Source organism: Talaromyces rugulosus, chromosome I (assembly GCF_013368755.1).
Source record: "Talaromyces rugulosus chromosome I, complete sequence".
In the NCBI taxonomy this organism is placed as follows: domain Eukaryota; kingdom Fungi; phylum Ascomycota; class Eurotiomycetes; order Eurotiales; family Trichocomaceae; genus Talaromyces; species Talaromyces rugulosus.
Window position 1 is genome coordinate 1310929 of NC_049561.1, and position 12786 is coordinate 1323714.

General features: G+C 49.5%; 5 protein-coding genes across 5 annotated transcripts; 3 read left to right on the forward strand and 2 right to left on the reverse strand.

The window, feature by feature from the left end:
* Window positions 1-381: 381 nt before the first annotated feature.
* TRUGW13939_00432 (uncharacterized protein) lies at window positions 382-1095 on the forward strand (the record flags this gene model as incomplete). The annotated part of the gene is made up of 3 exons (XM_035483640.1): window positions 382-550; window positions 601-832; window positions 924-1095. 3 exons carry the CDS (start codon window positions 382-384, stop codon window positions 1093-1095), a joined length of 573 nt encoding a protein of 190 aa, XP_035339533.1.
* Window positions 1096-1541: 446 nt separating this feature from the next.
* TRUGW13939_00433 (uncharacterized protein) lies at window positions 1542-2924 on the reverse strand (the record flags this gene model as incomplete). Its single annotated transcript, XM_035483641.1, has 2 exons — window positions 1542-2670; window positions 2722-2924. 2 exons carry the CDS (start codon window positions 2922-2924, stop codon window positions 1542-1544), a joined length of 1332 nt encoding a protein of 443 aa, XP_035339534.1.
* Window positions 2925-3847: 923 nt separating this feature from the next.
* TRUGW13939_00434 (uncharacterized protein) lies at window positions 3848-4536 on the reverse strand (the record flags this gene model as incomplete). The annotated part of the gene is made up of 4 exons (XM_035483642.1): window positions 3848-3881; window positions 3941-4060; window positions 4118-4408; window positions 4499-4536. The coding sequence occupies 4 exons, from the start codon at window positions 4534-4536 to the stop codon at window positions 3848-3850; spliced, it is 483 nt and encodes a 160-aa protein (XP_035339535.1).
* A 311-nt stretch (window positions 4537-4847) lies between these two features.
* Window positions 4848-6608, forward strand: TRUGW13939_00435 (uncharacterized protein; the record flags this gene model as incomplete). The annotated part of the gene is made up of 2 exons (XM_035483643.1): window positions 4848-4956; window positions 5011-6608. 2 exons carry the CDS (start codon window positions 4848-4850, stop codon window positions 6606-6608), a joined length of 1707 nt encoding a protein of 568 aa, XP_035339536.1.
* Window positions 6609-8582: 1974 nt separating this feature from the next.
* TRUGW13939_00436 (uncharacterized protein) lies at window positions 8583-12491 on the forward strand (the record flags this gene model as incomplete). The annotated part of the gene is made up of 4 exons (XM_035483644.1): window positions 8583-8598; window positions 8719-9069; window positions 9131-9288; window positions 9354-12491. The coding sequence occupies 4 exons, from the start codon at window positions 8583-8585 to the stop codon at window positions 12489-12491; spliced, it is 3663 nt and encodes a 1220-aa protein (XP_035339537.1).
* Between the last annotated feature and the right edge of the window lie 295 nt (window positions 12492-12786).

The following is a 12786-nucleotide window of genomic DNA, read 5'->3' on the forward strand; positions in this document are numbered from 1 at the left end:
CCGTGAGCGCTGGAAATGGGTGATGTGTAGATTCAAAATTGTGGGAAATAATGCCCTAGCCACTTCACGGTATCGGCGCGACTTCTGGTCTATGCATCATCGACCGTCTGAGTTGTCTGAAGTCGGCGAGATGATGTTGGTCGTGGGTGTGTGCGGTCAGCTGTCGCCAAATACCGTGATAGACAATGATGAATAGAGCATAACTAGTTCCGCGCAGCCTCCCGTGACGTCGAAGGCGGTCAGGCACATCCCCCCCACTTCGTCTGGGCAATAATCAATGTTAATTTTCGAGGGTTGCACAGCGTCGATGACTTCAACTCTGTTATTTTCTTTGTACGAAACAAAATACACTGCGCATTCCCCGTCGGTCAGTTGGGCACAATGAGCTACGTCCGGCGCATGACGCCAACCGACCTGCTCTCTTTGAATTTAACGAATCTCGACCCTCTCACGGAAAATTATGATCTGGGCTTTTACCTCAACTACTTGATGCGCTGGCCCTCGCTGTTCAGCGTAGTACAAGGTCACGATGCAGGAATTGTGGGTTATAGTGAGTCTATGAAACGGTCTTACTCTTGTCCACCTCTAACCGAAATGCAGTCATGGGTAAGCTAGAGGAACAGCCGGCGGCCCTACGACAGTCTGAACACTATACCCCCTGGCACGGCCATATTACCGTATTAACGGTTGCTCCCTCGTCGAGACGGCTTGGCCATGCACGGCGGTTGACAGAGAGCCTGGAGCATGTGTCAGACAACAACGATGCGTGGTTTGTCGATCTATATGTACGCGCAACAAACAAGGTCGCCGTTGACATGTACAAAGGCATGGGGTGAGTGCATTGGTTTTTTTAGCATAAATACATACATATATATATATATATATGTTTGAGCAGCTAGCTAACAGATGTACCCCCTCCCCAGGTATTCCGTCTTTCGACGTGTGGTCAGCTACTATCAAGATGATCCGAGCGGAATGTCCGAGGAAGGCGAAGATGCTTTCGACATGCGGAAACCATGCAGTCGAGATAAAGACCTCATACACGTTCGCGAAAATGGAGAGGGCTTTCCAGTCAGTCCTGAGGATGTTTATTAATCGAATACGCACGATCGATTACTGCAACCCGGTGTCTGGGTTTGCACGTTTATTTATTTATTTTACGTTTTGACGGGCCTTTCACAATGGCTTTCTGAAGCATTGCTTTTTGCATTCATGGTTAATGAGAGAGCTTTCATCCATGGTTGGCGTTATAGGATTTCATCAGCATTTGAAGCAATATCGGATACATACACTATACCATAGATGAGTTGGAGAAGGGGCAAGAAATCAATCGGCTAGAGATAACATTGTAGATGTTCACTATATTGATTTCTGATCGTTTTTCCTATGTATGTTTATTATTCTATACATAAATATAAATATTTCAACATTATTGGTCAACAGTAACCCAGCTTTTAATGCAATCAAATGCCATGAATATTAAATATTTACATTCCTTCAAACTAATCATAATATGCATGTGGCTTCAGTAATCGGAAAATTTATGTACGATAAAGAATTTTGGGACCGCTACGAAGAATACGGATCCAAAACATCAGAGCAGCACAGGTGGCGAGACAAGCTCCGCAGAACGCTTGCACACCAACATAGGAACCTGTGCCACCCAATATGGCACCTCCAATAGGCGTGCCTATCAGCAACGCGATGGAACAGATGCTAAAGGACATGCCGAGTCGGGTGCCAAAGTTGCGAAGATCTTTGGTGATGACCATCATCACGATGGGAGGCAAAGACACAAAGCCCCCGGAAAAGAAGCCATAAAGCAAGGAAACAATCACAATCCCCGCGCTTGAATTTACTGCTATCCAGCAAAAGGCTAAAAGAGCCGAAATCGCCGAAGCAGGCACCAGCATATTTAGGGGCCCTGAGTAATCTGCGACTAAATTCGGCATGATACGGCCAAATGTCGAGGCAGCATTCAAAATCGGGACGAGGTAGAATCCTAGCGTGTCGCTGACAACCCCTTTCTGAATTGCCCACGGCTGAACGTAGATGAGGAAGTTGTAGAAGCCCAAAAACCCGAAGAAGAGTGCGAAGCTGTAAAGATTGAACTGGAGCTCCGTAAAAGCAGAAAACTGGACTAAAGCTCGTTTTTCCTTTGGTTTGAATCGCACACGCATCACGGCTATGGAAATACTGCAGGTTCCTAGAGCCACAAACGCAAGAGTTCGGGTTGCCCAAGAGAAGCCAATTTCTTCCTGGAGCTTATTAAACATAATCGGATATATCACGCCGCCGATACTGCTTCCGGATGCAGCAATTCCGTTTGCCAGAGCTCGCCTTTTGTTGAAATATTGTGGCAACAAAGAGACCGCTGGTATGAACATACAGCCCGCTCCGATTCCAACACAGATACCCTGGGCCAGCATGATCTGGTAGTACTTAGAGGCAAGACTGGTCATCATATATCCAAAGACAACCATGAACGCCCCGAACGGTACGAGGGCGTAGAAGTACCCGGCATCAAAGAGCGGGCCGGTAATGACGCCAAAGAACATGAGAAGCGCTGACTCCACGGATCCGATCCATGCGATTGTATCTGCCGATTGATCGGATAGAATGTGCTCCTCGTAGTAGGTTTGGAATATACCCCACGTGTTGATGACTCCCCTGATTCATGATTAGCAACACTACTTTTGGTGTGTGAGACGTCAAGCATACCATGAGTTGAAAAAGAGAAAGAAGGCGCCGAGTACTTGCAGCCATGCCTGCAGGCCCGTATCGAAATCATGCACTGCATTGCCGTACCCAGAAGTTTTCTCCTCTTGCGGCGGGGATGGTGTATTGTCAGAGGGAGAGTCGCCTTGGCCCACAAGGTTGTTGGAAGCCTCTATTGCGGTCTTTGAGTGCGCATCTTGGTCCATTCTGAATCTTTTCCCTTTTACCGACTTCGGAAAGGATCACACGTGCCGGGGAGGACGATACTGTAGGAAAAGCGGAGAATGATATCAACCGATCAAGGCCGTGCTTGTTCTCCCGGGTGGCCGTTGCAGCAGAAGTCGGATACCACAATCTGACTTCCGTCTGCTTTTCTCTTTATCTGTTGGACTGGACGACATTGGAGCAGCCCCGAATAAAATTGCCGGGGCAGCCTTAGTATGAGTTGGGCGCTTAGTAACATATTTCCGGCGTTTCAATTGGTAATCAAACTGGACTTTAGTATTCGGGTGATCGAATCTGGGCCAAATAGTAAACGATCGCTGGGACAGTCCACTATTCCAGCCTCGCGCATGTTTGAATATTTCCGGGAGCATGGCAGGCGGGCCCACGCAGGCGTTGATTGGTGCCGCGGGAAGCTCTGGCCACCGCCTTGTGCCGGTTATCCAGGGCCGCCGGGAGCGTTTTGCCGGCTACCTGCCTAATCCGGCACGTAGGGCAAATACAGTCCAGCCCTAATTGGATCACGTGCATGTTCCTTCCAAAGGACCAAAGCGCATCAAGCCATGTATAGTTGGAGTCTTGGAGTAAGTAGCATTGCTCAGTACCGCGACCAATCACTGGCGAGCATACTTGGTACATTTGCATATCCAGGGGGGTTTTTTTTTATATTTTAATATACTAATTAATATACTAAGAGAACATCGAAAAGAACCAAACATCAAGACTATCAGATACTGGTATCACGATATCGAAGAATACCAACCGTTTTGCTGCCAACCTCGCGGTAGCATTGTGAACCCAGCATGGCCCGCGTTTTTATTTTTTATTTTCAAGGCCAATCAAACACCGATCGCTATGCGAAAACGAAAAAAAGAGAGAAGAACAGTAGACGAAAGGCACGTCCCATTCACAGAAGCTCTTCACAAGTCCAGTCCTCGTAACTAGATTTCCTTGTCAGGACATGCCATTATGAAAAAATCAAGTCAAACATGGCACTTACTATCCGTCAGGGAGATATCTCCTGATGATCAGGGGAATCTTCTTCTGATTAAGCTCTTTAATGGCGATTTGAAGTGGGTCGGTTTCGCCTTCAAGATCGACCAGAACGGGGGCATTCATACTGTTTCAAACAGGTTAGGATTCTCTTCGGATCACGGGTGGTAACATTATCTCCAACCTGATCTGAAGGGCCCTGGTTCCCAAGACGCGAGCTCGCTCATATTTGGTCATATACGGTGTGGTTGTACGTTTGTCGTTTGGTATTTTCTTTTCCCGGGGCTGTTCAATCACGCCTCGACCACCGCCCGCGTTGGGATCGCCAGATATGATAGTGCGCTCGCCATTCACTGCGTGGCTGAATGCGTCCTCAGCACCTGTGTCGTCGTATCCATCCGCTCCCTCCTCCGGCTCCAGGAAGTCTTCTGGTTCGTGGTCGTCATAATCCGCCTCACCGGCCTCGTAGTCAAAGCTAAACGTGAACCCAGTCAGTCTTTGATTGTTTTGAGGGGGAAATAATATCAAGGATAGAGCTCCAGAGAAAATGGGGTGCGCGACTTACCCAGCTTCGTCACCATCGTGGTCCCCGAAGTCAGACATGGTGGAGTCTATTCCCAAGGCTAAGATATTTATGGATGGAGAGACGGGCGGCCTTTGAAGAGGAACGTAGTCCTTGTCGCAAGGAAGCAATTTGTCGTTCTAATGTTCATGAATGCGAAAGCCAGACAAAAAGCGGCGGAAAAAAGATCGAAGGGCGCTAGCGCTAGCCAATGCGTGAACGCGGACCGCTCACCGCCTCCACCATTCTTAATTATTATTTTCCCAGACAATTTTCAAACGTCATTAATTTCTCAAACAAAGCATTGGGGTTACATGGCTCACCGTGGACTTATTTAAAATGTCGAGTCTCAATGATTCTCTGTGATGCACCTTCGTTCGACATGGGGTTCAAGCGAAAAGCGACCAGTGATGCTGCTAGACAGCGTTCAAAAATCGCAAAGCATGCGGAGCCTTCAGACGGTGAGGAGCTCTTCTCTTCGCCATAACCATTTGTCTCTGATTTAAATTTGGCAGATTTAACCTCGGAAGAATCCGACGTCTCTTTTGAAGCTGATAGCATCGGCGACATCCATCACGATGCGACACCTGGCACACCTTTCTCGGTGACGTCGTCCAAGTATCCGTCAGAGCTCAAGACGCACCTCTGTCCGTTCGATGGCTGTACAAAGGCGTTTAATCGACCTGCCAGGCTACAAGAGCACATACGATCTCATAACAATGAGCGGGTTTTCAAATGCACCCATGACGACTGCGATAAAACCTTTCTCCGAGCGTCTCATTTAAACCACCACATCAAGAGTGCTCATACCGCAGTGCGAGACTATGTATGTGATCGTCCGGGCTGTGGAAAAACCTTTGTGACGGGCACACGTCTGCGCCGACATTTAGCAGCACACGATGGAAGTGACAAATTCCGCTGTACCGAGTACCCTCCGTGTAATGAGACATTCCGGAAACATTCGACACTAAACAGACACATTCTATTAACTCATCTAAACCAAAAACCGTTCCCCTGCCAGCACGTCGATTCGGTCACGGGCCAAGCATGTCAACAGGCTTTTGAATCTGCCGCGCATCTCCGCAGCCATGAGAATCGGGTCCATCCAAAAAATCGATTTACATGTACAGAGTGTGCTTCTGCCTCGAATGCATCTCTCGAGACAGCGGGAGATAGCATGTCGGCAGGTTCATGCTTTCCTTCCTACGCGGAGCTACAAGCGCACATCAAGTCTGCACATCCACCTCAATGCACACGTTGTTCTTTTGTGTGCTCCTCTTCTCGTGAACTCCGACGCCATCTGGAGATGTCACATGGCGATGTGAGTCTTGAGGAACGTCGCCAATTCCCATGCACAATGCCCGGCTGCGGACGCAGTTTCACGAAGAAGGGAAATTTAACGGTGCATATTCGTACGGTTCATGATGGCGAAAAGCGGTTTATTTGTGGTGGGACAGATCTGTCGTCATCCAAAAAGGTGGAAGGGTGGACGATGAGCGACGGATGTGGGAAGCGATATGGTAGCAAGCTGGCCTTGGAAGAACACGTCCGCACCGCCCATCTCGGACTATTGAACACCAAGGCCGAGCGACGAGAAAAGCAGGGCGTGGTTAAGAAACCGCAGAGTCGATCCAAGTCGTCGAATATGTCGACCATGGCTCTTCTTACCGGGGAAGGGTATGCAGATGAGAGCGGCCGACACATTGTCTGTTTCGTTGATGAATGTGAGCACCGCTTCTACAGAGAATACGATCTTTGGGTACATATGCAGAGCAAACACGGGTGTGTGGAAGACGAAATCGAGAACATGTTCATCCAGCGGGCTTTGCTACAGGGGGGCCAGGGCACGGTTTGTGGCATCTACGGTCTTGACCTAGACGCTGGCGGTGTCTACCATTCGGATCCGGGCGCTGGCATACCGTCATTCCCAGATCTTCACATTACCGGCAATGAGTTTGACGAGAAGATCAATGAGATGGCGCCTTTTGAAGCTGGAGACGACAGTTTCATGCACGGGTTTGGTAATCCAACTGGGTTGATCGACGAACCCATGGAATCGAAGAACGATTTTGGAGAAGTGGACCCAAGCCTATTTAATATGATGGACTCGTGAAGTTTGATTACAATTCGCTGCAAGTTTTGAGATGACGACCCCGTAACGACATACTGTTACACCTGATGAGATATATGATGACTATTGAATACATGCCCATTTTTATAGACTATGCACTACATTTATTAGATTCTTTGAACTGCTAGCTTGGGAAAAAAGAAAGAAGGAAGGAAAAAGAAACCTTCCTGTCGGGGAGTTAACCCCGGTCTTTGAAATATTATTAGTATCGATGTTTTTTAGACCTGCCAAGTCACGCGACTAGGGCTCCTGATTGTTAAGCCAGGACAGGAAATCTTCATCCCCGCAGATATGATCAGTAGGCCAACTGTCCACTAAAGTGGGGATTTGGAGATTTCTAGATTTGTGGGCTCGATAGAGAGGACTTGATCTAGAATGATAATAATATTTGGAATTATCCTAATGCCCTGGCGAGCAATCTCATATGGTTACCTCCTCGAACGAATCACTCGCGCATGTCAGCTGCGGAACTACCAAGTAACTCTAATCTCGTTTACGTATCTCATTAGAGACTAGTTAAAAAATAAATAAATAATAACTAATGCTGGGGCCTGATGCACACTGAGACAATGGGAGCGCATTCTAATTGGCTGTGCGCCAGCTGAGTCAAGCTCACATGGGCAGGATTGAGCTAGCCAGAAGAGGACTAGTGTGCACTATAATTAACAGCGACTAGTCTCTATACATACCTCGATACGTACGTAGTGATACTACTACTACAAACAGTCGTAATACGCATTACGCAGTCGCCCGTCTATTGCACGCCTTTGGGGCTCACATTATATATTCGCATATGGGTGTCAATCGTCTGGCCTACGCGGTGGCAATACATACGGGTGAATCGCGGCAGTGCAAACCGGTGGATCTCGCCAATCGATCCATTTAAATTCTAAATCGCAGATTGCCAATGCCAATACCGAATTGTCTGGGCCTTCACCGCGCCCCCGCTTGGCACGGTCGAGTTCTTGTGGTTTTACTCGAGAGTGTGGCTTGGAGAGCCTTTATGAATAATAAATATTACAACAATAATAATAATAGGCAACTACAGCAACAATAAAAGGCCGCAAGGTCACCAAGCGGCATTGCCCGATCCGGACTAGTGCCAAGAATTACTCACGTTGCTGACGCGCGGACAAGACGAACAATAGCGAATAATGTTCGCTGAGGCAAAAATAATAGAAAACTAAGAGCGAAGGGGAATCCTCGGGTCCAGTCTGCAGACCCCCAGCAATAATGATATTTAAACATGACGGGGTACAATATATCCGGAAAAGCGCAACTTGTTCATCCTGATCCTCCATACAATAAATAGTTACTCACTACTTAGTATACTCCGTACGGGGTAACCAGATAGCAGACTAGCAGCCGGCTAGACCCTTCTCAGCGACCTGTCTCACTTAACGTGCCTGTGCTGTGGACACGTTGAGATCTACGTCGCACCGGCCCCGTTGGCCCTCGTCTGCTGCTCTTCCGGTCCGCCCGGCGACGTCATCTGGCGCCGTCCACCTGCCCGCGATCTTTTTTTTTGGGGGGAAGAATTATCGACGACGTGCTGCACATCACTTTTCCTGTCTCTTCTCTCTCTTTGCCTCTGTTCTGCTTCATCATCTCTCACCCTCCTCGTCGGAACCCTGTCTTCGTGGGAACTTGCCCCGGTCCGATCGCTCCTCTCCCGTGGTTGTGTCGTGTTGGCCACCCCATCCATGTCCACCGTTCGTTCCCCTGTGGGTGTGAAACATTGAACCATCAACCATCGCAAACGCAGCCATCTCTCCAACACCACCTTTTTTTCTTTTTCACTCTCGTTTGATTTCAACCGCTACTGCCCCTTTCTTTGGGCTCATCGCGCTCTCTCTCTCGCTCTTACCGGGTACCTATCCTGTCGCCCGAGTGCATTGTCCTTCCTGATATCGTCCGTGATCGCCTCCTGGTGGCAGGATTCTACTCATCGCGACCATGGTCCGCTCGCGTGGTAAGCTCAATCATTCCATTCCATTCTACCGATATGCTTAAATTTGCCATGCCGTCGGGATGCTTCCTGTTCCTGCAATTGATGCGCTGATCGCTGACATCCCTTGCGTCGTGGTTGTAGTCCTCTCGTTTATTTCCGCCTTTGCGCCGAAGAACAACAATCAGACATCGGCCTCCTCAGATTCTAATGTCTCATCGCTCACTGCATCAGGTAGTACTACTGCCAAACTCGATAACCATGAACCCGCGCCTCTTCGCTCCTCTCCCATCCCGAGCGGGACCACGCTGCCGAACTCGGATCGCTCGAGTATAATGCGGCCGGCGTCCATGGCCTTTACCTACCAGGCTCCGCAGACCGACATTGCGCATGACACTTTGCCCGAGCTATTGCCGGTATTCTCTTTCTTGAACGGTCAATCCAACAAGCTGTATCAAGAAGGTTACTTCCTCAAGCTGAACGATCTAGACACCCGTGTGTTTCTCCGCCCGATCATTTTTGACTATGACGATGCTGACCTACCCTTGCTTTCTAGATGGCCGACCATGCGGAGATCGAAAGTGGGTGGAATGTTTTGCGCAACTTGTGGGAACTGTACTCTCGTTTTGGGATGCAAGTGCCCTCGACGCTGCTGGCCACGACGGGGAAGTGGCTCCCACCTTCATCAATCTTGCAGACGCTTCCTTGAAAATGGTGAGTACACTGAACTTGGGAATTACGAATTACCCGGCAGAGTGATCCCTAATTTCTCAAAATAGATCGAAACGCTCCCGACGCGGGACAAATCGTCCAAGCCTCTGCAGAACATCCTAAGTATTTCGACAGCAGGGAAGAACCGGTACCTCTTCCATTTCAACTCTTTTCATTCCCTCACCCAGTGGACTGCGGCGATTCGACTTTCCCTATTCGAAAACACTTCGCTCCTCGAGGCTTATACCGGCTCCATCATCGCTGGGAAGGGTAAAGAGCTGAACAACATTCGCATGATCATGGAGCGCTGCCGCTTCAAGCATGAGGATTGGGCCCGAGTGAGATTCGGCGCCGGCACTCCATGGAGACGATGCTGGTGCGTTGTCACTCCACCGGACGAGAAGGAATACCAGAAGGTGCAAAAAACAATGAAGAAACGTTCAGCATACGATCGCACCACCCCCGTTTTAACCGGAACCATCAAGTTTTATGAGACCAAAAAGACGAAAAAGGTGCAACCCATTGCCACGATTTCCGATGCTTATGCCGCCTACGCCATCTATCCCCAATCAAAGCCGCTGATCGACCAATCTACACTACTGAAAATAGAGGGAAGTATCACCATCCACGGGCCAAATCAAAGCAAGACCGAAGGCTTCATTTTCATCATGCCCGAACTCCACCCTGCAGTCTCCGGCTTTGAGATCATGCTGCGTTTCCTGTTTCCTGTTTTTGACACATTCGGTTTGTATGGACGGCCAACTCGACTGATTGCCGACACAAATAATGTCAAGAGTCTGATGCTCGCTTTCCCAAAGCAAAGGCGCTATGGGTATCTGGACGTTCTTGATGTGGCCAACCTGATTAACACAGCCGGAAGTCAGAACTGGACCGAAAAGGATTGGAGAAGAAAGCTTAGGGAGGTTACTGGACAGCGAATGTCAACTGTAAACAGTCCTGCGAGCAGTATCTCCGGCGGTCGACCTCGTCAACGGTCAAGTTTACCCGGAAAGCGCGGGTCAACCCGGTTCCAGGAGCCTGTTAAGCCCTGGTTGTCTGAATTCAACCAGTCCGCCGATGCTATTGTCGAAACTTCCAACGTACCTTCTGCTGCTGCTGGTCCAGGCCAGGCCTACGGGCATACTCGAGCCGTATCTGACACTAGTGCATTCTTGATGTCCAACTCGCCAATCGAGCCCCCGGCATCCGCTCCACAACCCATTCAGGAATCACCGCCACCTGAACCGCCTATCCACGGGACTTCCTTTGGTGCCGAGCGCCCCGGGTCAAATGGGAGCAGCTCTGATCCTGATCCCCTGGCACGAGAGGCAGAAGACATTGTCAGCCCAGACCTCAGCCCCAATGGACCTCCCGCCCCCGTTGCAGTGCCACCGGCGTTTGCACACCAGCCAGGCGAAGTGCCTGCCAGTCGGCCCAAGACCTCGCTTGAAATCCGCAATGCGAATAGTCGAATGTCCATTTCGACCCTGACACAGCTAGCCGAAGTCCGCGGAATGCATGGCGCTTCGCCTGATTCTTCGGAATCCCGCCAAGGCTCATATCCGGCCAATTACCACAGTCAAGATAGCACTCCTTTGACTGAGGTTTCCGACCATATTCCGGATACGGACCCTATTAAACAGCCTCTCCCAGCTGCTCCAGTTCAGAACCATGCGGTTTCACCCGTCCCCAGTCGCCCTGCGAGTCAATTGTTTAATTTGCAACTCGATACATCCAAGGCTACAAAAAGGAAACCCCTTCCTCCTCATCCAGGTTCCTATAGAGCACCGGATCCAAGTTCCACGTACGAACCAGTCTCTGCTGCCTCAGATCAGAGCTTGAGAGATCTTCGACATACTGTTGACGAGGCTGCCTTGGAGCGAGTACTGCCCCGACAAATGTTTTCCCCGCCGCAGAGGACCCATACAGAGATTATTAGCTCTGTACGTTTGGACGATGAAAGCAATTATGGCGACGAGTCTCCTTCTCCAAGCTATGCAAGCACCCGCAAGTCGACTGATACGAAGCGCTCAGAGGCCTCGATTCCTCGACCAAGAATGGGTGTTCTGAAGACCGTCGGAGATGCTCCTCCAGAGAAACACGAAGTCACAATTGGTGATGCTCGGTTTTTCGCAAACCAGGAACAACCTAAAGAAAACCCGAACATCCCAACTGTCGACTTTGGACCGACCATGGTACATAGTTTGCATACAAGAACACCTAGTATGTCGGATGTACTGGGCCAGTTTGGACATGGTCGCTCCGATTCTGAGTTGACAGCCCGCAATGAAAATGCTATGCCCTCCCATGCTCGTAAGCTTTCCCGATCTCCCGCTGGAGATGACAAGCGACGAAGTGTCATCTGGCAGCCCGGCATGGCAGCTGCACCGCCAGATTCACCCGGAAAACGCACCATGACACCCGAACAGTATGTTCACCAACGGTCTGGCTCCAGCCCGCGCATTACACCGGCATATTTGGCTGCTGCCAGACCGCGTTCAGGCGATTGGGCATCACCTACTCACCAACACCCTACCAACCGAGAATTACCACCCCGGCCACACTCACGAAGCTCGACCATGATGTTGAATCAGAATGACATGCCTCACCGGCCACATTCGCGCAGTCCTACAATGATGTTGTACCAGAACGACATGCCACCTCGACCTCATTCTCGGGGCTCTACTATGATGTTGAATCCAACTGAAGTGTCACAGAGACCTACTTCTCGAGGTTCCACTATGCTCTTGAACCAGAACGATCTCTCCAGTCACTTGTCCGCTAGAGAGCAAGAGCATGTGGCTCGTATGACTGGCCAGTCTTTCTTCAATTTCTCCAACAGTAATGGCAGATCCAATGGCAGACAGAATGTTGGCTCAGGTGGCCTCGTTGGCGCTATTGATGCCCGACAGAGAGAAAAGCAAAGCATGAAGGAGGGTCTCAGCAACCAGATGGTGCAGCATGCAATCGCACAACGTCAGCACCACCAAATGTACGAAGCGCAGCAGGAGCACGCTAGGGTTAGAAGCATTTACAACATGCCCGGTGCCAACTACACTTGGGATACATCCAGCAACATGAATTATGGCAACCACCCGCCATCTCATGCCGGCCAGCAAGGCTGGAGCAGCAACCCCCAGATGGCTCATACACCACCAGCTGCTCAGGCCCCGCCTCCCTATTTCCAGCAATACCAGAGCTACTAAGATGCTCTGAACTTGCATTATTGCTCAAGACTGTCCTTTTTGATTTTTGATTTTTTATATATTATTTTTTGCCTTTTATTTTCGCTTAGACATTGATTCCTCTCCTTATCGCATATATGGCTTTGCGCGCAGTGCCCGACCTTATCCTTGTTTCTCTTTTGTCGATTACCTGAGATATACCCCGCTTTTTTACTTGATTGCATCAAACCATTCGATGCATATTTCTTTTTTTTTGCCCATATGCACCTCGAGTTCAGTTTCATTCATGGCAGGGTTGCATTATACTGGTGTTTAG